At 49.0% G+C, this 23411-nt stretch overlaps 1 protein-coding gene across 10 annotated transcripts in view; it reads right to left on the reverse strand.

Moving 5' to 3' along the window:
- FOXP1 (forkhead box P1) overlaps nt 1-23411 on the reverse strand; it is a 565106-nt gene that overhangs the window by 58072 nt on the left and 483623 nt on the right. For all 10 annotated transcript variants that reach the window (XR_008558876.1, XR_008558877.1, XM_054729759.1 and 7 more), the window contains one exon: nt 19159-19363. Coding sequence is in view for 8 of the 10 variants with exons in the window: in XM_054729759.1 (XP_054585734.1) it covers nt 19159-19363 (205 nt within the window). In the remaining 2 variants the exon portion in view is untranslated. The remainder of the gene's footprint in view (nt 1-19158; nt 19364-23411) is intronic.

Consider the following 23411-nt stretch of genomic DNA (forward strand, 5'->3'; position numbering starts at 1 on the left):
TGTGAGCACTGCGGTTCCTGTTTATGGCTCAATACTATTCCTCTGTGTGTCCGTGTTCTGTTTATCCATCAGCCGCTGACAAACATGTGGGCTGTTCCCACATTCTGGCCATGTGGTTAGTGCCAATATGAGGACGCATGCTAGTCTGATATGTTTTTAATGCTTTGGGCTACATATCTAAGAGTAGGATGTTGTCATGTGGTAATGTGAGTTAACATTTTAAGGAATTGCCAGACTATTTTCCAAAGCAGCTGCACTGTTTGAGGGTTCCAATTTCTCCAAATCTTTGCCAACACTTGTTGTACGGCTATCTTAGCCACCCCAGTGGATGTAAAGTGGTAACTTTTTGTACTTTTGATTTATATCATTTCCTTAGTGATTAATAGTGTTGACATCTATTTATTATTATCCACCCAAGAATATGTAATATGTTTACTGATTTTAGAGAGGAAGTGAGGGGTGAGGGAAAGGGTGGGGGAGGGGGAGGGGAGGGGAAGGGGAGGGGAGAGGATCAGTTGCCTCCTGTACACACCCCAACCCGGGATCAACCCAAAACCCAAAACTCAGAACTAGAGCCCACAAGGATGAGGCTCAACCACCTGAGCCCAGCCACGGCTGATGTTGACATCTTTTACTCGACCTCTTGACCTCTTCTTTAGAGAAATATTTTTTCAGTCCTTTGCCCATTTTAAATATTGGGGTTTTTATTGTCTCTTTTCTGTTGAGCTGCAAGTTTTGTTTTATTTTTTATTCCTATTTTCTTCTAACAGCTTTAGCTCTCACCTTTAGGTCTAAGACACATTTTGAATTAATTTCTGTATACGGTGAGAGGAAGGGGTCCAACTTCATTCTTTTGTATGTTGTCTACCACTGTTTGATAAAAAGGTAACTCTATCCCAAATAAATTATCTTATCACCTTTGTCAAAAACAAATAAACATAAATATAATGTCGTTAGTATTTTTGTACTTCATTTTTGCTTATTTATTTTTCCCTAATATACTGCTTGTGTTCTCAAAAAAATTTATACTTACATTATAACATAACTTTTGAAGTAACATTAAATTATAAAATAACTTTTAAAGTTTGATGGGGGCAGAAATATATATTTAATTTAATAAAAATAAAAACTTAGTACAACCACTTTTTGAAGGACGAGTGTGAGGCATGCTTCCCTGCCCTGCCAGCCTGAGCCCCTTCTCCTCCTCCTCACAGCTCCAGGCCGCAGTGGGCGTGGCCTCGCCTTCCCTCCAGGCCGCAGTGGGCGTGGCCTCGCCTTCCCTCCAGGCCGCAGTGGGCGTGGCCTCGCCCTCCCTCCAGGCCGCAGTGGGCGTGGCCTCGCCTTCCCCTGACACCAGCACTGGAAGGGAGCTCAGGGATAAAGGCCTCCTTTGTCAGGGCTGCTGTGCTAACAACCAGAAACCTGGCGAGTCATTTACACTGCCCTGCCCTCCGTTTCTGCATTTGAAAACTGAAGGGAATCCCACCAATGACCTGTGTCACCTCTCCCAGTGGTAACACTTCCGTGACTCTTCTACCAAGAATATGCAGATGGACAGGGCAGGGGACACAGATCTTCCTACTCAGAGATGAGTAGGGAGTGGGTGCTTCCTGACTCCGGTTCAGAAGGGTGAGTGAGCCTGTCTCTTCCAGGGGCAGGGACAGAGGGGCTCCGCTGCTGCCCACAGGCCGTTTCCTTCTAAACCCGGGGCGGGAACCTTCTTCCTGCCAGGGCCATTTGGAGATTTATGACGTCATCTCTGGGCCAGGCAAGATTAAACACTGGCCTGCTGCATTTGGTCAGACATTTAATGAACTCACCCTCACGCCTCGGCAGGGCAGCCCAGATGCCTTTGTGGGCCTTCTACGGCCCGCGGGCGGGACAATCCCTACCCGTGAATCTAACCCATCGCCCACCCCCTCCACACACGTCAGAGAGTACAGCTAATCCCACGTCCCCTCCTGGAATTAGAAGCAGCGTGCTTCCCTGCCTTCCCCGCCGGCGGCCTTTCCCGCCAGCCAACCGAGTGAATCGCTGACCCCGAGACAGGCACCGGCTGACGGGGACGGCCAGCTCGCCGCCACACCACCTCCGGGCCTCGCTGTGCTCCGGTCCCTCTCCCTGCCTGTCCCTCAGTTCTTCAGGCTCATGTCCATGTGCACATGCTTCCCATGTCCCTCCCAGGACATGCCAGCCACAGAGCCTCCTCTCGCAGGCCGTCGTGGCCTCGGACCTGGGCTGCTTGGCAAGGCGCTGCTCATTCCCACCCGACACGACACCACTGCAGACCCCGCGGTCCCCGAGGTGTTCTCCTGACTCAGTGTCAGGACGTCCGTCCACTGATAAAAACTGTGACCATAATAGTGTCCATGGAAACCAGGACTATTTTTAAACTTTCCCTTTTTTTTGGTAGATTCTTTAACTTAAACGAAAATGATGCCAGTTTCTCTACTCACTTTTTACTTAACATTTCCCTGCCTTCATTGAAAGTACAATATCCTACTTTCAATGATATGTTCAGTATCATACCAAGGATTTCTTAGGTCTGAATATGGGAGCATGAATTTGACTTCTAGTGACAAAGTGATACTAAAACAATAATCAGACCTCAGGTTTTTTAATCCTCACAGGAGGACATGATTTTATTGATTTTTAGAGAGAAAGGATGGAGGGGGAGGGATAGAGGGGGAGGAAGGGGGAGAGGGAGAGAGAGAGAGAGGGAGAGGAACTGCAACCTGGGTGTGTGCCCTGACCGGAACAGAAACCGCAGCCTCTTGATGTATGGGATGACACTCCAACCAACCAAGCCTTGCCACCAGGGCCCGAGCTCAGATTTTTATACTAGATCGTCCAGAACCGATAGCAATAGGTCAACTTGAATGAAACCAAACCAGGCGAGCTGGCTTTGGAACCTGATCCCGGGCGGCCACAGGAAGAGCAGCGAAGCGGCTGCTCAGATGCGGCCTTTCCACGCTAGGCCATCCTTCTGGCAGCTTTCATACTATGGCTGCCGCCCCCAGCGCAGCTGCCAGTCAATCCCAGAGTCGCGTAGAAACTGAGTGGCACAGGTGTCTTCCCACATGGGCTGTAGACCCAGGGACAGGTCTCTTGCTTCCTACAAAAGTGCAAGTGCTACGTGGGGACAGGAGTGGTCGCACTGCAGCAGCCGGTTCCGGGTAGCTTTGTAAACATGACCTTCCTCCTTTAACCTTTACTGAAAACACCTGGAGATGACTTAGCTTATTTCTCACATTCTGCCTTAGTTTTTGCTTTTCACTCATTATAGAAATATGCTATTCTACGTGTTTATCAGTTTTCCTAAAGTAAGTTGGCAACTGGTTTGATAATCTAAACAGAGAGGGCTGTTTATCAGAGCTCTTAAAGGGCCCCGCCTGGAGTGACGGGAGCCGGGTCCCGCAGACACACCCAGGCTTCCCCAGCTTTCACTGCCCGCAGAGTCCTTCCCTCTCCTCCCCAGCACTCCTCTCCATCTCTGCTGCTTTCACATCATGTTTAATTAAAGGATTTCACATTCCCTCGTGATATGATATTCATGAGTAAAACTTGCGATGGAGAGACTGTGAATTAGTCTATTAAGTGCCAGATTTGTGCTTTTAAATGATGATAGAGGTTATTGTTATATTATCTGCTCTCAAATTTATGCCATGATATGTGGGGGCTACCTTAACTAACTTTACATCTGAAATAAAAGCTATTAACCACCTATGTTCAGGGATTTCCCCCCTCAAATTGCAAGTTATCCTGAGAGAAGTACAGGGTCATCTTTCTGCAGTATCTTGACTGTGGCCACTGAAGCCAGGCATGCTGGGAGAAGCTGGTGAAGCTGGGAGAGGCTGGGAGAAGCTAGGAGAGGCTGGGAGAAGCTGGTGAAGCTGGGAGAGGCTGGGAGAGGCTGGGAGAAGCTGGGAGAGACTGGGAGAGGCTGGGAGAAGCTGGTGAAGCTGGGAGAGGCTGGGAGAAGCTGGGAGAGACTGGGAGAGGCTGGGAGAGGCTGGGAGAAGCTGGGAGAGGCTGGGAGAGGCTGGGAGAGGCTGGGAGAGACTGGGAGAAGCTGGGAGAAGCTGGGAGAAGCTGGGTAAAGGTGGAGAAGCTGGTTTCATGTCCATGTTTACTAAAAGAAATGCAACTAGTAAGCCCGGTTTGTGATCTCGCAGAGGTAACCTTTTAGAAATCTACTGAAGTTAGTCAATTTTCAGAAAGCTATTAAATAAAAAGTAGTGATAGGCAAATCCAGATATGGCAAAAACTGAACATGGCAAGAGAATGACTCCAAGTTCACTGTCTGGGCCGTAAAAGTTCATAATTGTGCTGAAGGCTAAGGATATTGCTTCATACTTTTTTCATGGATATAAATCACCTAGAGACCTTTTCCCCTGCGGATTCTGACTCAGGAGTTGTGGGGCTGGAGACTGGGAAGCCCCTGGCTCCGGCGTGATGAAGATGGGGCCGGCCAGGGACCACAGCGTGAGTGCTGTGGGTCTCAGGGTCTGCCCTAAAAATCACTGCACTTAAAGAAACATCCTGAGGTGCCCTCTGTGTTAACTGTGGGTTGAAGGACAAGTTGAAGACGAAGAAATATGGAAAGCGGAGGTATTGAGCAACTTCACCAAGAGTAGCTGCAAACTCATAAAAATGCTGCTCTGAGTTATTAATGAATTAAATGCAAGGCTGCTTTAAAAAACTTACCACAAAGCAGGTAAGACTGAAGGAAGTTAGCACAGAGAGAAGGTCATTTCCTACTTCTGCTTAACAAACACCAGTTTCACATCATCACAGATCTGAGTGACACTGCTCAGGAGTATCCTGGCCCCACTGTTGAATTAGTGGGTTTGTCAACTCAAACTCCAGTTTCCAAACTCTAGGTGTGCACTATGACCCTCTGACCTTGAGTGGTGTCTCTGAGCCTGGAAGTAGAATATGTGGGAATAGTAGGGTCTTGGAAACTTTTTAGGAAGGTAAGTGATAGATTTGGGCTTTTTAAGAAACCAGAGTCTATCGTGAATGCAGGTTCCAGTACAATTAGCACAGTTCTATATTTGGTCAAGGCCCGTCTCAGCAAAGAGAGGGAATCCTGCCAAAATATCCCAGGATGTGACACGCACACACAGCGGAGTCCACACGAGGCTGGGTGAACACAGGGTCTTACAGACGGGAAGGTTGGTCTCGGACAAAAATGTATCTAGTATCTCCAACCTCAACCCGAGTTCACAAATATCATTTAGGACAATGTTTACTTCATTTAAATTGAAAAATAAGTCAATTTTAAGAAAATAAGATAAATAATAATGTAAGAACATATGGCAACTTCCTAACAACGGGGCACATTCAAATTACTGAAGTTTGGAAAACCAAAAGCTCATGGAGTATTCCTCAGGGCGACTGAGTGGACAGCTGGCTCCTGAGCCCTGGCCAGGCTCTGCAGACCCTTCCCAGTGAATTCTCAGTGGGGAGGAGGGGCCTCAGGGTCATCAGAATGTACGGGACAAAGATCTACAAAGGCCACAACGGCAGCGGTGTGGCCCTTACCCGTCGGGCCAGGAGCCCGTGTGTAGGTGCACCTGTGACCGTGCTGGCTGCTTTGCCTATGGTGAGAGCCTGAGGGTGTGCCAGGACAGGTGGTGAGTTTGGCAAGTTATTTCCTTCACCATCCACATCACCAACCTGCCCCATCTCCCTTTTCTGGGTAAAACACGCTGTCCTGGTTTCCCGACGCCAGGTCTGGGCCCCGCGGCACAGGGTAGGGAGAGGCTGTACGGTGCGTGGCAGTCAGTCCCTCGCAACACAGACCGCAGGGATGACAAAGGCGGGGGCCTGCTTGCGTGGTGCTGAGTGAAGGGGTAAACAAAGGCCAAGGCCAAGAGGAGGCCGAGGTCCAGCTTTGGTTTCCAGCATCCATTAGGGCTGCCCTGAGCTTGTGAGGTGACCGCTGACAGCGCCAGCCTGGGATCTTGTTAGGGAAACAGAATGCTTTCCAAAGGGTGGCCGCGAGCAACTGTGTCAATACGGAAAAGGGACCACTAATCCCGAAGTTACTGACACCGTTCCGCAGCGTTCTCATTATGTCAATGCAAGTGTATTTGCAGTGGTGAGTCACCAGGCCCACGTGGCACCTTGCCCAGATGTCACAGCACCCACAGCACCCAGGAAACCAAAGAGCACAGACCCAAGGCCCGCTCCTCCGCTCCTGTGGAAGCCTCCCCTCAGTGCTCTGGGGTCAGCAGTCACAGCCGGAGGAATCCGGTCGCCGCAGTGTGAGGGCCACACGAGCGAGCGAAGAGCACATGCGTGTATGTTCCCTTCAGTGACCCCTGCTTTATGCAGCTTTTGTTCCTCTGTTGTACAGAAGCTTCATCAACAACCCCCCGAGTTACACTCCTCCCTCTCGTCCAGCGGGCTTACATAAACACCTGGTTTGTGAGGAGCGTGGAGGGGGGCTCCTAGAACAGGGGGGCTCCGCCGGAGTCACGAGAACACTGAGACTGACGTAGACGTGTGTTCAGGTGCTATTAGAAGTCATATGAGCACACACACGTGTGTGTGTGCATATTTCTCAATCCCCAGGCCTCTAACTTTTATAATATAGGTAAAACATTAGACATGTGCATGATTAATTAAAAAGTACTCTTAGTAGGGGTGCATTTCCAAAAGGTTTAATCATGATGGGGAGAACCAAACACCTTTAAAGTCCTGGGCACAGACTGACTACGGTCTCCTCCTCTGAAGGAGTCTGCCCGGTCCTCCAGTTGGAGGGAGAGAACTGGACAGATGGCTGGCACATAAGATGTAACATTTTGTCTGGTCCTTCACGTACTAGCAGGAGCTCACCTGCTACAAGAGGTAGGATGAGACCAGGCAGGTGATTGAAGCATAAAAAGCATTTTTAAGCAATAAAACAAAAAATAAATTAGAAAGACAAGAGTTTTTACACATGATTTAAAGGCCAATATTAGGAATTTTTAAAGAAATTTTATTCCATAAAATAGTTTTTGTTGGATCATAATCTTAATTTTTTTTCTCTTTGAATGATGAGTGTTGGCACTGGAACATAGATCGTCCTAAGTGATAGTAAGTAAGTTATCCAGATCACTCTGTCACTTTGGTGGCAAAGGAAGAAGGCCACAGCAGAACTGTAGCAGTTGGGAGGTTCTCAAAGAACGGTCCCTGGGAACTTGTCAGAGATGCAAATGCTTGGGCCCCACCCCAACTTACTGAGTCAGAAACACCAGAGCTGGGCCAGTACCTGTCCTCCAGCCAGGCCTACAGGTGGCGCTGCGGCCAGTGACAGGTGAGAAGTACTCTTACCAGAAACGCCCATTTCCTCTCTCGTTTGGAGCAGGTGAGAGCATCCACAAAGGCTCCCGGGACTCTTACCGCTTAGGTGGCCAAAGGTAACAAGAGGTTCGCCATCCTCTGAACAGTTCCCTGGTCTCTGTGGTGAAATTCAGCACCAACTGCCCAAGGACTGGCTGGGCCTGACAGCCAGGGTGCAGCAAGCGACGAGAGACACGGAGCCTCCCTCCCCTCAGTCCAGCATCTCACCTGATGCGCATGCGGGTGGAAGCACACACTCTACAACATCCCACTAGTGCTCATTGTAAACAAATTACAGACTTTTGCATATACTCCTGGCTCTGAATGTATTACGTTGTGTTGCAAGAGTCTGTTTCCATGTTTGTGTCTCTGATTGGACTATGAACTTCTAAAGGGGAAGAACTACATTGTAGCCATCTTTTAATTCCCAGAAGGTACAAGTTAATGTATAACAAATGCTCAAAAATGTGGTTTGAAAGAATAAATGACTTTAACAATTTTTGTTGAGCACCTAGTATATGCTAGAGACTGTAATGTGTATTAATTTATTTAATTTTCACAGTTAATCTATGAAGCAAGCAAGGGCTGGCATCATACCCATTTCACAGATGGAAAACGGAGGCACAGCAAGATGAAGTAAACTACGTGAACAGCCTGTGTTGGAATGCAGGCTGTCCAGCTTCAGAGTCCCCCTCATAATTACCAGAAACACAGCCGCCCCGCCCCCACCCCACATGAGGTATGGGCCCCGACTGAGCAAACATGCTCCTCCTTTGCCCTGCCTCAGGGCCTTTGCTTCTGCTGTGTCCTCTGCCTGGAGGGCTCTTCCCTCACTTCTTCACAGCGGCTCAAGATTCACTTCCTCACAAAGTCCTTGCCAGACCAACCCATTTATACAAATGGTAACCTTAGCCCCTCTTCCCCCTTCCCCGCTTTATTTTTTTCAGAACTTGATTCTGTCTGTCTTTTTATTATGTAATTACTTGGTTGTTCTATATCTCTTCTGCCAAGCTCATGGCTGTATCCTCCAGAGCCTCGGACACTTGGGACGTGGTTAGTGCTCGGTGCGCAGTGTGGACTGAATGGATGTACCGCCCAGTGACTTCCGCCCTGCTTAGGAACGCATTTTGGTTGAATGCTGGATAACTTCCCATTCATCCTTAGGTTTCTTTGTAGTTCTGCCTGTATAACCCTATAATTTATTCCAACACCACTGGATTATTCCAGCTCTTGGTGTTAATTTTTTTTCTAATTAAACTGCCATTTACTTCTCACACGGATCTTCAACACCAGACATCTTGTTCTTGTCAAAAATCCGACTCATGAGGAAAAAGTTAAGTTGACTATAGGGGCTCATATGTGCCAGAATGTTTCCATCAGTATCTCAGGTATAAAAAGAGACCAGTCACAGAAGCCTGTCCGCGTCTCAGGTCTGAGACAGTCATTCCAGTGGACGGTCAGCCTTTTGGATGTCTAACCGCCCCCCCAATGACTACCATGGCTCCTGCTGAAACCAGCCTGCAGCATGTACACCAAGCGCGTCCAACTCGTGGCCCGCGGGCTGCATGCGGCCCAGCCAATATCACGGAATGTAAGAAACGTTTCAATAAAAATTTTGTAACTTGATTTTTACAATATCCTGCTATTCATAATTATTAGTAAAGAACTACAATGTTCGCTAATGACTGATTACTACAATCGTGTTGCATTCATTTCCCTTACACGCCTGATGTGCAGGCGCACCATTTCTCTCCACTAATGCTAGCAGCAAATATTTTAGCAGCCAATGGCCACGTCATTAGTCTTGGACTCACTTGTTTGGTGTGCACAACAGGAAATATTTTGCTTTCGGAGAACAAGGAAAATAGGTTTATTTGCGTTATGCTTACTAATTTGTGCAGTTATTCACTGTCTGGTAAATTAATGTTCAAGAAAAAATATAAATTTTTATTAAAATGTTCTATTATTTTATGTTAACCATTACTCATTTATTTCAGCCCTTTGGATTCAGCATGTCTCTATCAAAATAAACCTACATTTCTATGAAAACTGAAGCTTTTGTGTGTGTTTTTTGTGGCCCACATAAACTTAAACCTTGTTTATTTGGCCCGTGTTAGCCTTTGAGTTTGACATGCTTGATTTACACAAACATTGTATGCTTTTCTTTATCTTCTGCCATAATGTACCTTCACACTCAACATTCACAGCCAAGATGCAAAATGCACACACAGAAAGGATATTTCAAAGATATACCTAAAAGTATTTTTTAAAAAATAGAAAAAAGAATGAAAGAGGAATCAGCCTTGCCATTAGATTGATTTCCTTGAAGACCATAAAAGGGCTGAAGTTTAAAGGTCGTAAGAGAGTGTCTACTGGTTGAGGGAAGTCTTACAGGTTTACACTACCTGTATAACCACCATCAGCTAGTGACTGTGGGGTCTGTGTTTACCAAACAAGAACAGAGCCAGGGCCCGGCCGGCCTGGCTCAGTGGTGAGCGTCGACCTATGACCCAGGAGGTCACGGTTTGATTCCCGGTCAGGGCACGTGCCTGGGTTGTGGGCTCCATCCCTTGTAGGGGGCATGCAGGAGCCAGCCCATCAATGATTCTCTCTCACCACTGATGTTTCTATCTCTCTCTCCCTCTCCTTTCCTCTCTGAAATCAGTAAATATATATTTTTTAAAAAAGAATAGAAGTAGTGACACAGAAACATAACAACATTTGAGTGTATAAAATGGAGAAGGCTGTGCCTTCTGGTAAATGTTCCAAAGTGTCTTTAAAAATGTCCCCCTTTTCATCTTATTTATGGGGCAATCTCTGTTTTCTTGATTTTCCTAGTTCAGTTCGAACAACTCCATGGAATGTTTCACTCTCAGATATCTGAGACTAGTAATGATTCTCTCTTCCCTTTCACTTTTCTCATTTTAATACTTAAAAACAATAACTAGCCCAACAATCCAAACTGTATATTGAAAATCATTTTCACAACTGAAAATGCAAAAACAGAGAACAAAAACCACCGAGTCTATGGAAGAAACTAGTACAGGTACACTGTCCTAAAACTGGGGTAACCCACAAACAACACCCAGAAAAGGGGTGTGTGTGTGTGTGGCTTGCTATAAACCAGGAATGTTTCACGCACCTGGACTACACCTGCCAACTGAACCACTTGCTTCTAACAGTGAGGCAGAGAATGGAAGGTTCTCCTGGATTCCCTCACTGAGCCCGTGTGCGTGTGCACATTGTAACCTGAAGGCGAGCTCTCCCGCAGAGGCTGCTGGGATGGGGGCCTCCTCTTCGCACCACATTGACCACAGCGCCGGCCGGGCTCCGCCGAGCCTTCCTGTGAGTGGGACAGACGCCCAGATGGATGAAGACACCGAACAGGCCGTACGGCTCCTGGCGACACGTGCCCAGGGGACAGGCCCAGTGCACACACCGGGGCTGTGCAATTGTGCTGTGACTGCAGAGCACGGGCCCGTCGGATGCTCTTCCTGAGTTTACACAGACAGGAAATCGCAGCTAAGAGAGTTCTCTGGCGGGCGTATCTGTTGCTCAGTCCCCGGAACAGATCCCCAAAGCAACTATCTTCTCCACTCACACAGGCAGAGTGACAAGCGGGGACACACACTAACAGCCTCCCTGTGTGAGCCTCCACTATGGTTTTAATGAGGAGAACAGACATTACTAGAGGCCCAGGTCATGCCAGTCGCTCTGTTGTTCTGGTCGCTTGGCTTTTATACATGTAGGTAACATACTCAGGCCGTGACTGATTCCAAGGGGGAGGGTACAGGACCCAGGGCAGTGCCCAGGCAGCACACGCATCGGCATTGCCCCGGGAGCTGCCGCGGGCTACGCGGGAACACGCTGCAAGAAATCACCTTTGCAAGTGTTGAAAAAGTACATGACTCCCACTTCAGACTCCTGCAGGGTTCCCCTCGCCCCGCCCACGCCTGGCTAAGAACATGGGACTCCTACTTGTCACTGAAGAGAGCAGGGCCAGGACTTTTCCAAGCCACAGGCTTCTGCAGACTTGTGGCTTCCCTTCCCACTTTGGATGAATCCAGTATCTGGCAAAGGACATTTCCTACTCATTCAATCCAAGTGGCAAAGTATGTGTTTCAGCAAAACTCTTACCCCGGTGCAAGCAACGCTGCCCGAGTTCCTGCAGGCCGGAGCGCGGGCTCCCCGCCAGGCTGCCCGCCGGGAAAGCGAGCGGAGCCTGAGGAGGAGGGCGAGCCTTCCTCACAAGTGCACACACCTGCCAAAGGGCTGGGACCCACAAAGGAACTGCGGGAGACCCTATCATCCGAGGCTGTCTTCCCTACACAGAGAGAAATGGGGTTCCAATATGGGGTGGGGACAGCAGGCCCGCTAGACATGACAGAGCCCATGGTCGAGGCTCCTTTAAGAGAAACATAAAATGAACGGACTCTCCAGAGCAATGATGCCATTTACTGGAAATTACTTATTACTTAAACACAAGAAAGAAAAAAGCTGTAGCGTCCAGTGACGACATGTTATGGCAGAAAGTACACCACAGCTCTCAGAGCGCAACGGCCGACTTCTTCCTTTCGTCACCACACAAGGAGCACCCTCAAGAAAATCCGTGCACCGGGCCCCGGGCGAGGCCACGCCAGTCCTCGAGGGGCCTCTGGCACGGCCCCGGAGCCTCTCCTCCCGCCGAGACCCAGGAGCCAGCGGCTGTCAGCAGCAGGACACACGCATCTCAGCTCGTCAGAGCCTCACAGTCGCCACACCCCCGCAGCTCCCAGGTGCTCCTTCTGACATAAGCAAGAACGTTCTCAAACATGTATTTGTATTGATTTCAGAGAGGGAGAGAGAGAGAGAAACATCAATGATGAGAGAGAATCATGGGTCAGCTGCCTCCTGCACGCCCCCTGCTGGGGATTGAGCCGGAAACCCTGGGCAAGCAGGAACATTTTTGCCCTAAACAGGCTATTTCCCAAGAAACAGATTCGGGTGATGCTACAAAGTGTCGCTCTGGAGCAGAAAGAGGCGCCTGCATTTTAGGCCCCTGCAACTGGCCATCCGCCCTCCTCTTTCTGGTCCCTAGGACAGCTGACAGGACATGCCCAGCCTGCGCCCTGCGCGCCCCGGGCAGAAAGATGAGACAGAACTCGGGGCTTCGCCAAACGCCCCTCAAGGCCGAGCAGACTGGTCTGGCCCCAGGCGACCACCCGATGCTTGTGGCCTGGTCCTGATGCCTGAGCTCTAGGGCTGAAGACTGTAACCCAATAGTCGGGTGGAGCAGCCCCAGGGAACCTCCAGACTAGGGCTGTCATTGCAAGGACCTGAGGGACAGGAGACCTCGGTGCAGGTCCCTGCCTGGTTTCCAGCGAGTTGTGTGGCTTCTGGGCCCCACAATCCCATGTGTACAAAAAGGACAGTAAGTAGCCCAGAGGGTTATTGTGAGGATTAAATGGGGAAAAGAGCATCAAGGCTGATGTCAATCAATATATGTATTTTATTGATTTGAGAGAGGAAAGGAGCGGGAGAGAGAGAGAAACATCAATGATGAGAGGGAATCATTGATTGGCTGCCTCTTGCGCACCCCATACTGGGGATTAAATCCGTAACCTGGGTGTGTGCCCTTGACAGGAACCGAACCCGACACCCTTCAGTCCACAGGCTGACGCTCTATCCACTGAGCCACACCAGCCAGGGGAAGGCCTTTATTTATAGGGCCCCACAGAGCAGTAGCTCAGTCAATGGTGGCTGCCTCTACCACCCTGCATGCTGGCTCCTCTCCCTCCAGCAACGTTCTCTCTGCTCTGCTGGTTCATACAAGAATGGGAAACATTAGATTTTCAAAATTTTTCTGAAAAACTCTTACTTCCCAGCATTGCCCAAACCAAGGGACCTGAAGAACACGCCACGCCATGGGGTGGAGAGCAGTGCAGACCCTGACGGCGCAGCGCGGGGCGGCCTGGCCCTCTGCATTGCTAACAGGCTGCCAGGTGATGCCCACCTTGCTGCGGCTGCTGAAACCGAGCAGCAAGCGTCTCAGCAGGTCCGACAAACACACGTTCCACACCTCATCTCAGACCAGGAGACCCACATCTTCCTGGAGGAACAGCCAGCCGGCACCTGTGAGAGTGCCATCAGGAAATCTGAGAAACGTGGTCTTGTTAGTTAAGGTCAGAAGCTGGCAAATTTCTTTTCAGCAAACGGCCAGAAAGTAAAATATTTTCATTTTTGTGGGCCACTTAGTTTCTGCGACAGCTGCTCAAGGCAGCCACGTTAACGTGAAAGCAGCCACAGATGATGCATAAATGAATGAGCACCGCTGTGTTCCAATAAAACTTTATTTACAAAATGAGCTGTGGGCCAGGCTTGGCTGGTAGGCCATAATTTGCTGAACTCTGTTATAGATCAATTGCCTCAACACATAATCGCAGGAAGCAGCAGCAACAATTCTGAGGACAATTCGGGACAATGTGACTGCAGGCTCTCCAAACACTCTAATGGGAAAGGAAGACGCGTGGTAGCCAGTGTGTGCTCAAGTACTTCAAATCGAAAGGAATACAAGACCAATCATCTGATTTTCAAAACCGAAACCAAGAAAAGGTGCAACGAGGAAGAGCTACTCAGAATGATGCGGGGCTGGAACCTACGGATTACTTATCTGGCTCAAAAGGCCCTAAACAGGAATATATATACACACACGACAGTGAAAGGCTTGTGAAACTAGAACAATTCTGAAACCAAGCTTCTAGAATTTTAGAAAATAAACCACGAGCACCAATATTTATTCATTAACATAGAATTTAGTTTAAAAATTAGAAAGCACCAGGCTGCCCACATTTCAGTCCCCTGCCTTTTGAATAGTGAGGCCCCGCAGACACAAATGTTACTGTCACGCAGTCAGACACGTGGCAACATCGCAAGGGGCCACCAGCACAGACCAGAGGCCGTCAGTGAGTCTGTCTGAGGGCGCACGAGCCACGCCCAGGCTTCAGGGCTCCGTGAAAGAGCGGCCGGCGGGCCAGCAGGAAGCACACGCAAGTGCGACGCAAGTGCGATGCACGTGCTGCGCCAACAGAGGAGAGTGACGACGAAGGGAGAGGCGTGGTGAGTGGACCGAGGCAGGTGACCCCGGGAGGGGGCCGACCTGGTCACCTGACTCTGAGAACAGCTGACAGCTGCAACCAAAGCAGAGGCCGGACAAGGGCTGACGAAGCCTCTTCCCGATGCTGCGGGAAGGCTTGGAGCAAATCCTGAGCAGAGCTAGGACTCCCTCCGAGGAGCACGCGCCTTACCGAAGGTCAGCCGAGCGCAAAAAGCTGGCGAGGACCACCACCCAGGAGCATTTCCAGTGTGGCCCACAGGGGGCAGCGGGAATGGAGCCGAGACCCACGATGTATCCGCCAGGAAACGTGGGCTTTACCAGGCGGAAAGGAAGTGGGGACACTTTTAAGGGAGAGAGGCTGGTTGTGCACTTGCCTGTGTGCAAGTCTTGCACGGGGTCATGTTTGTTTCTTACGTGCTGCTTCAGACGTAAATAATTTCTAGGCCTTCGCGAAAGGCCTAGAAAATATCTGTATCCAAGGTAAGAGGAAACTGCTCTTTTCCTTAAAATGTGCTGATATGCACACAGTAGCTTAATTGAATTAATTTTAAATTAAATTTAAAATTTCTTTTAGGAATACTGACTTTAGTTCATCACAAGTAGTCATGTGATGCTTAAGGACAGGAATGCACTCTGAGAAACGGGTCATTAGGGGGTGCTGCTGTCATGTGAACACACGGAGGGCACCCACACAAGCCGGACGGCCTTGCCCGCCGCGCCCAGCCACACGTGCAGCCTACTGCTCCCGGGCTGCAAGCCTGGCAGCAGGTCCCCGCCCCGCCCCACGAGAGGGTTCCGGCGCAAGAGGAGACGCGCGATCCAGACCCGTGTGCGCACGAGATGGACGGGCCGCTGCCTGAGGAACGCGCTGTTTCACGCAACACGGCCGCAGCGAGCGCAGAAACCGCGACAGTCCGTCAGCAAGTGCGCGTGCCGTGCGGGCTGCGGGCTGCGCTTTGACAGGACTGGCTGCCGCGGGTTTGCCTGCGCCAGCAGCACCAGGACACAAGGCACGCCCTGCGCGCTGACATTAAGATACACTTGGCGACAAACTCTTCAGCTCCATTATCATTTTATGGGGCCGCCGTCCAACATGCAGCCCGGCTGGGCTGACCCAGCGTTGAGTGCATGACTGCATTCACTTCTAAGCTGAACGAAACTTCAAGTGCTGATTTACAAACGAGGAGAGACTTGAATTTGGAGCCTGGATATGCCACTAATCAGTTCTGTGACCCTAGACCAGTTCTTTAATCTCTACGACTCAATTTCCTCGTCTGTGAAATGGAGATGATAATCCCTAAGCTTCCCAGCAGTCACGTGGCTACAATGAGCCATCACTCAGCCCACGCCTGTGCAGAGGAAGACTGATTAAGTGTGAGCTCCCTTCCCTTCCCCAGTGCACCATAACATAATGTGATATTTAGAATTTTAATTCAGGCAATTACTTAAGTAGTAATTGCTATTTGTATTTACATAGCTGCTTTGATCCAAGAAGCTCCAAGGGCTTTACTAAATTTAGCATTTTCATAAATGTTTCATTTGCATGCTGTGGATTTTATTTACCCACACCAAAACTTGGAATTTCCTAAAGCAAGATAGTCAGACGAGTAAAGAAAACAAGGTGATAGTGTCATGTTTACAGGGACCCTAGGTCTGAGTTTTCTCATCTACCTCAGAAGCCTGGCCTCCCGGTCCTGGGGAATGACATGGCAGTCGGAGCCAGGAAGGTGCCTTTTCCTCTGCCAGGCCCTTCAGCTTCTGCCCACCCCCACTTCTCAGGCACTGGGGACGCAGGCGGGTCACAGCCCCAATGAATGTACACATCCTCAGCACAGCAAACGGGATTCAATTGTGGGGAGAAAGACCTGAATTCTGAGAGTGCTGATGCTGGCTGTCCCTGATGCTCAGGGACAGGATGTTAGGAAGCCTGGACCTGGGGTTGGCACTGCCCCCAACGGACAGGGGCCACTCATCCCGTCGCAGGGCGAGGAGGGTGCCCTGCCCAGCAGGGAAGTGGGCTTCCACCAGCCATCTTCACCAAAGCACGCTTCTCCCTGCTCCACACGCAAGGGTTTACCCTGAATGATTTAATTACAATTTTCCTGCGTAAGACAAATTAAAGAGGAGAGTGGGAGTGGCGTGCCAGTGCGTGACTTATCTCTGCAGCAGCCTGCAGCTCGCCGAGGCCCAGAGCTGCTGTGCGGCGAGCAGGAGGCCAGGGTGCACGGCCAGGGCTGGAGAAGGGGCTGCACCGACTGCGTCCAAAACCAACACCCGGGCACTGCCTTTCCCAACACACCTTCCCAACGAGCCACCCACTCCCGCTGGTTCCGACCCTGCAGGAACGCGGGCAGCGCGAGCCCAGGCAGGACGCTCACGGCGGCGAGGACTGAGGATGAGACCCTTCTCCCAGGGACTCCTGACAGGCAGCAGCTCTGGGTGGCAGCGAGAACCTGTTGTTATGGTGATCGCGTTCTGACTGTGTCCACTACTTAAACAGGACAGCACACACATGATTTAGAAATTAACCTTACCCAGGTAAGACCCTATCACATTCTTACAAGTACCTATCTATACATGATAGTTGAATTTTTAATGATCAGTTCTGCAAGGTTATAACTCTGAATTATCTTCAACCGAAGGAGCTCATTTGTCTTATTTGCTACATTCAGTTAAAATGTGCTACTTAGAATTTCCCTTTAATCCAGCCACATCTAGGAATCTACATAAATCTAAACCGAGCGGAGCAGTGGCAGGTAATGTCACAGCTGCTTCATCCCTGCACATGCAACTCGAACACTCAGCCTGCTTTTACCCCCGATTAAGGCTCAGTGAGGCCCGGATCTTTTCTGATCCGTATTCTAATTCTGACATGTAGTATACCAAGGATTACGCTCAAGTTTTGTGCAGACAAACAAGGACAATAAAAAAAAAAAAGTCAAACAAACTTATTCTGGAGTTGGACTGTCTGTTAGATCCATTTCCTTTCAAATGCGCTCTCAGACATGAAAAGGATTCTCCTCCCACTCGCTTCCTGCTCACCTGTCACCTGAGCGTGGACACCAGCCTCCTGGAATGAAGCTGAGCACACCGCACCCACGCAGGAAGGGTGTGTCACGGGGAGTCTGTGCAGACCCCACAGCGGCCGACAAGGCTGTGCAAACACCCCCAGGGCCTCGGGGGGCATTTTTGGAGCAGGGCCCCCTGCTCTGCGGTAAAGGGGCCGTGCAGCGGCCTGGCGGCGATGGGGCCGCCACCCCAGGACACCAGTGCACACGTGCAAGGGGATGCCTAAAGCCTTCTCCCCAAAGCCACCTCCGGGCAGTGTTTTTTAAAAGAACAGAGACATTATAAAAGACAATAAAGCAAGAGCCACGACTGGCTTCCAGACACTCCAGTCTTCCCTAACGGGGAACAGCCGAGCCTCCTTTGGGCAGTGGCTCCACGCTGATCCTGCCTGCACCACCCCATTCTTCAAAGCTTCTAACCCCGTCAGCCTCAAGCACGTTCGGTCCCTCTCTGCCTTGCGCAGAGACGCCAAATGATCTTAAAATGCGAGCTGAAAGGTCTGGTTAAAGACCACCTAAATCTCATTTGGGGAACGTCTCGTGGGTGTTACACTTGAATGTGATACACACACACACACACACACACACACACACTTAGATAATGTTGTCTGTGATTAGTAAACTCTAAATGGATAAAACGTTGCTGGTATAAAGATACAACCTAATTTAGGCAGTGGGCTTCCTGATGTTTGACACTTCAAGAAATATATAAAATTATATTTGTAATTGCTTAAGTGAAAAGATAATTTTAAAACTTTCACTGAGTCACTTCTATTAAAAACAAAATATACAATTTGTTTTTTCTCATGGTAATGACACTATCACATTTTACTCCTAAGGTTCCCCTGTCTGTGGAAGCTTTTCATTACGTAATACATAGGAAATGGTTAAAACCAGTAAACTAAAGAAGCCTGCTCATTTTAAGAGCATTATCCACATCGACACATTCTACTCCCGAAAAGCACCTCCAGTGGCGTCAGTGCTTCTGGGCGCCAAGACTCGACCGTGGATGCACCACCCCTTCCCTCAGCGATGCTCACAGGGGGTCTCCCACCACCTGACTCCAACAGCCCAAAGGGGCTCAGGGCCAGTCGAAGCTTCCCAACGGAACCAGGACGACTAGACCCTGGCAGTGCACTCCGGCCACCAGAAGGTGTGCTGCGGATCCCTGCGCGCAGACGTGGCCTCCGCCCCCAGCCTCGAACCTTCGGCGGGGTTCGCTCTAAGAGGGCCAGGTGCTGGGGGTGCACCGTAATGCCCAGATGGGCTCCCTGCCTCCAAGGAGGGCAGTGCGGAGCAGCGTAAGCTCCCTGCTTCTCCACCAGGACTCCACACTGCCCACGGCGGACACTGCTGTTCCCTCAGAGGGGCCTGGAGCCAAGGCAACGCGCTTGCACGGTGCGTGCTGGGCAGAGAGGAAGCCTGGAAGCCCTAAATCCAGCCCATCCGAGGAGCATCCAGGGCCTCTGGCTGGGCTGCCGTCTAGGGTGGAGCCACAGCAGTGCTCACGCCATGCTGGGAAGGTGGGACCTCTCAGGTGCTCACACCCAACAATACTGAGTACATAAGTCCCCGGAGCCCGTGAGGGGTCGTGGACACACGGTGAGGCACCCTCACCCCCATGCTACAGACAGTGTTGGACACATCTCAGCGGCTCGTTCCTACCTTTCCCTCTTGGGGGTGTGGACTGAGAGCTGTCCATTGGTAGAGGCATGTGGGTTCATGATGAGGGAGGCCTTGGCAGGGGCGGAGGAGACGCAGGTGGCCGTGGTCAGATCCACGCTGCTGTGGCTGCTGCCCGTGGTCTCCTCGGCAGGGTGCGCACTCGTCACCTCTTTCCAGAGCTGCTGCAGTTCTGCTGGAATCATGCCTGAAACAAACAAATTGGATAATTAAATCAATTAACAGCCAATTCCGTCCTCTTCACACAGTAATTAAATCAAAGAGTCAGTAAACAAAGCCTAGTGTCAGGGGCTCTGGGCTGCAGCTCCTTCGCTCCCACGGAAAGCCTCTCCGCCCAGGAGCGGTGAGGTGCCCCCGCTGCCCCACAGTGAGCCTCCATCCCCGGGGTGGGTCCAGGTTTTGGGGGGAAAAGTGGATAGATGTTACATATTTTTAGACACAAAGAAGGACTCAAAATAAATGTGTTCAACAATACTATTTTGACAACATGAACCAAAAAATGAATAATTTTTGTGCTTAAGTCTTAAATGATGACAAATAGCTTTGTTATTAAATATAGTTTTTATTAATCACTTTTAGACATAAATTATGAATTCATATCATCTTCCTGAAATGCTTTTCAACTTTTAACAGTCAAATTGATTATACTATGATTATTTCATTAACACACCTATCTTCCTCATTAATTTTGGTTTCTAGTACCACATGCTTAATTGATGGATGTGTCTACTGAAAAACTGTATAACTTTTTATACAAGTAACACTATTATTACTGTCATTTCTTAGATCAGCGCTAATGAACCATTGCAGAATAAAATGAAAATGTAAAGTTGGAGTAATAAAGTTCTCTTGTTTTCTAAAGGGGTCAAAGTGGACATGGGTCTTAAGGAGTAAGTGTCAACCCATATTTTAAATCCCCAAGAAGACAGACAGTGAGTATGCTCGTCTCACTCCTGTGGCCTCGTAGCCTTAATTCTGCTGGCACGCCTCTCGACAGCCCGGGATTTCCAAGTCCGACCCATGTACCGCTAGTGCCCAGGAGAACACGCAAATGACAACCACAAGCTCAGCTCGCTGTGCGAGGACCCCGAGAGAAGGCATGAGACCTGGACCTCGCTCGGCATTCCCGCTACAACTGGGCTGGGTTCCTGGTTTCAGTCAACTGACGTACTACCCGACCTAGAGAGCTGGTCATTTTCTGACTACACAGCAGCAAGTGAAACAGGCGTGTTTCTTACCAAGTCTAAGGGACTGAATTTTAAAAGAAGGCTGTGTGCATTACATTCATTTGAAACACATAATAAAAAATGCCAAGGTCTAAATTTAATTTATTTTTGTCATTTAGAATACAATGGATAGATAATCATCTCAACGTGATCAGCCAAACATCTTTACTTTGCTAACCTGTTAAAGATTTTAATTACGCTGGCATTGGAGAGCACCGTCTAATGAGGCGCAGGGCTCCAGAGAACCCGAGTGGCTAAGAACTGTGAAATGAGTCTGATAGGATTTTTTTATGTTCACCGTGGATCGTTTGCATATCAAAGAGGAGTGAATTATTGCACAGCAGACCAATAACCTTCTCCGCCTTTCTGAGAGGAGTGGTAACAAAAACAGTTGATCTCTCCCAACGGTTCCCCACAAAAAATGTTCAAATACTTAAGGATTTGCAATTAATATGTACTATAATGGAGGCTGCAAATGATACATTAAGTGGTCAGAGAGTCTTAGAACGCATCCTCAACAGCCAGGTCGGTTTTCTTCTTCCTTCATAAAAATCAAATGCCAATTATATTTTGATGGATTTTTGTCCCAAATGAGCATTTAGTTATTAGGCATATTCAATTATTACTTGTCCCTTGAAATTAAACCTCGGAGGCAAATTAAACAAAGGGAAAGGTCACTGCCGAATCCCGTGGCCAGCTCTGCTGCATCTGGGTGATGATCCCTGTGGGCTGTGTGCGGCTCACCGGCCGCACCGCCGCTGCACGCCAACCACCCTCGGTGAGCGCCGCTGGCCGCGACCGCCGCTCACCCAACTGAAACAACAGTGAGCAGGCTTGTCTGCTGGAGATAACACAGTGATACAAAGCCACGCAAGTCAACACCTATTTTTATTTTCCAGGGAGTAAATACACTTGGAAAGCACAAACCGCCTATTTTTCCACTCAAACTAACTGACTTCCGGGTCAGCGGCCTGGGAAGTGGAAAGCCTGGAGGATCGCAAGTCTAACAACCGTGTTAACACTTTCGCTCTGAAATGAAAGAGCAGAACTTGAAGCCATTTAAAAAGTAAAAGGAATTAAGCCCATTAAAAATGACAGACAAACTAACAGTAAGCTGTGTATCTAGCAAAGAAAGCCCGGCAGATGTCCTGTTACACCTAAGAGAACATTCCCGTTACTCTACTCCCTTTCATTCCAGTGGGCTAGCCAATCAGGTTCATCGTCCACAGGGAGAGATGGTAAATAAAACAGTAACTCATTGACTTCTGGGTCAAATTTCAATATGATAATTACATTTAAGAATATTCATTAGATTTAGAAGGAAGCAGTCAAATCAGTGTCCTCCATCAGTGCTACACCTTGACAGTATTGTTAAACTTGGGTTCCATGAAGAGTATTGTCTACCAAGATCTCATGATAGAATGAAGAGAGATAAAAAGCAGGCTAGTCACTCATCAGACTAAATGGATATCGTGTTTCCTGAAAGCAAGCATTCCTTCCAAAATGTTAGACACGAATAATTGTACTGAGTTAATAAACAAATCCATTAACGGGCACATAACTGAGCAATAAAGTTTCTCCTATTGATAGTGTACACTTAAATATCTAAAAGTCAGAATAAAATTGGAAGTATATTTCAATATGGAAGTACTGGTCCTGGAAAGGATCAAATAATTAAAGAGACCAAGGAGAAAAACAGATACACTGATTATGTAAAACAGAGAGAAGGCCCTATAGTAACCGTACAAACAACAAAAATATGCCTCCATTTCATAACCTTCAGGGGAAAAAAGGCCTTTAAAATATCACTCTCTCTCTCCATTCCTATACTTTGATATTTACATACACATTTTAGGTAACTCAGCCAAGGCCACGAGCAAGGATATAAAAGAATCTTCATGTTTGTATCATGAAGTGGGCATTTCCAGTTATTTTAACACATACCCCTTTCCCTCGCTAGCTTTCTTTTTCCAGGATAACTGGTCCCTTCATTATAAAAGGAAATGCAGACACAGGTTTAAAAAATGTATGTTGTGAGGACAGTTGACAGATTACTGTTCATGGAACTCAATTTTACAGCCCAGGCCTGGCTCACAGACACAGAGCTGACCAACCTTTCTGTCCTTCACACCCATCCCAGGTGACCTGCTCCAGCAGAAAGTTGATTTAAGCTCATAATGATATCAGTTTTAAGCCTTTATCTCTTTGATAAGGAAAAAATTGTATTGTCTTCCAACACGACTGAATTCTTAAGCCCTTTTGGACGAGGGGGCAGGGGAGACAAAACCAACTTCCCGATTCCCCCAAAGATGACCGTACGCTGTGCCTCACTTCCCGCAGGCACCAGCTCTGGAAATATTTCTATTTATGCGTGTGTCCCTCGGACACGCGTAAAGGCACCCTTTAGATTTTAAATACGCATCTTCCTGATGCCGCGGGGATTCATGGTCATGGCACACTGCTGGGCATATCAATCAGTGCCGGGCCGGTGAGTTACCGACAGTGCCTCCGATGTGTTACCGCAGCGCTTACACGGCACGCATCGCCACATTCCTTCCTTCCCATTACACAGGAGCTTGTCTTGTCACTGCCCAATTGCCCTCTTTTGGACAGCTTAACTGATGTGCCACAACAATGAACCCAGTGAGCAGCCGCACAGCAGAGGAGAGAGGGAGGATGAGCGGCTGCGCCCAAGTCCAGAGGGTGTGGCACAGCAGCCGGCAACAGTTTCCAACAATACACCCGAAGGTGTCATTAGTGCACGCTGTAACATTTTGCAAGTCCAAAAATGCTAGCCAACACGCCCTTTGTTCCCCCTGGCATTGCTCAGTTACCACATCTACTTTGACAGCAGTGGAGATGTGAGCGTCATGGCAGGAAGGGAGGAGAGGAGAGGAGAGAGGAGTCGGAGGAAAAGCCCTGGCCGTCACAGTAAAAACACCCCCACAAAAAGACAAAGCGACCCCCAGATGGGACAGACATTGGGCGGCTGACTCCAGAGAGAAGATT

Source organism: Eptesicus fuscus, chromosome 18, assembly GCF_027574615.1.
Source record: "Eptesicus fuscus isolate TK198812 chromosome 18, DD_ASM_mEF_20220401, whole genome shotgun sequence".
Classification (NCBI taxonomy): Eukaryota; Metazoa; Chordata; class Mammalia; order Chiroptera; family Vespertilionidae; genus Eptesicus; species Eptesicus fuscus.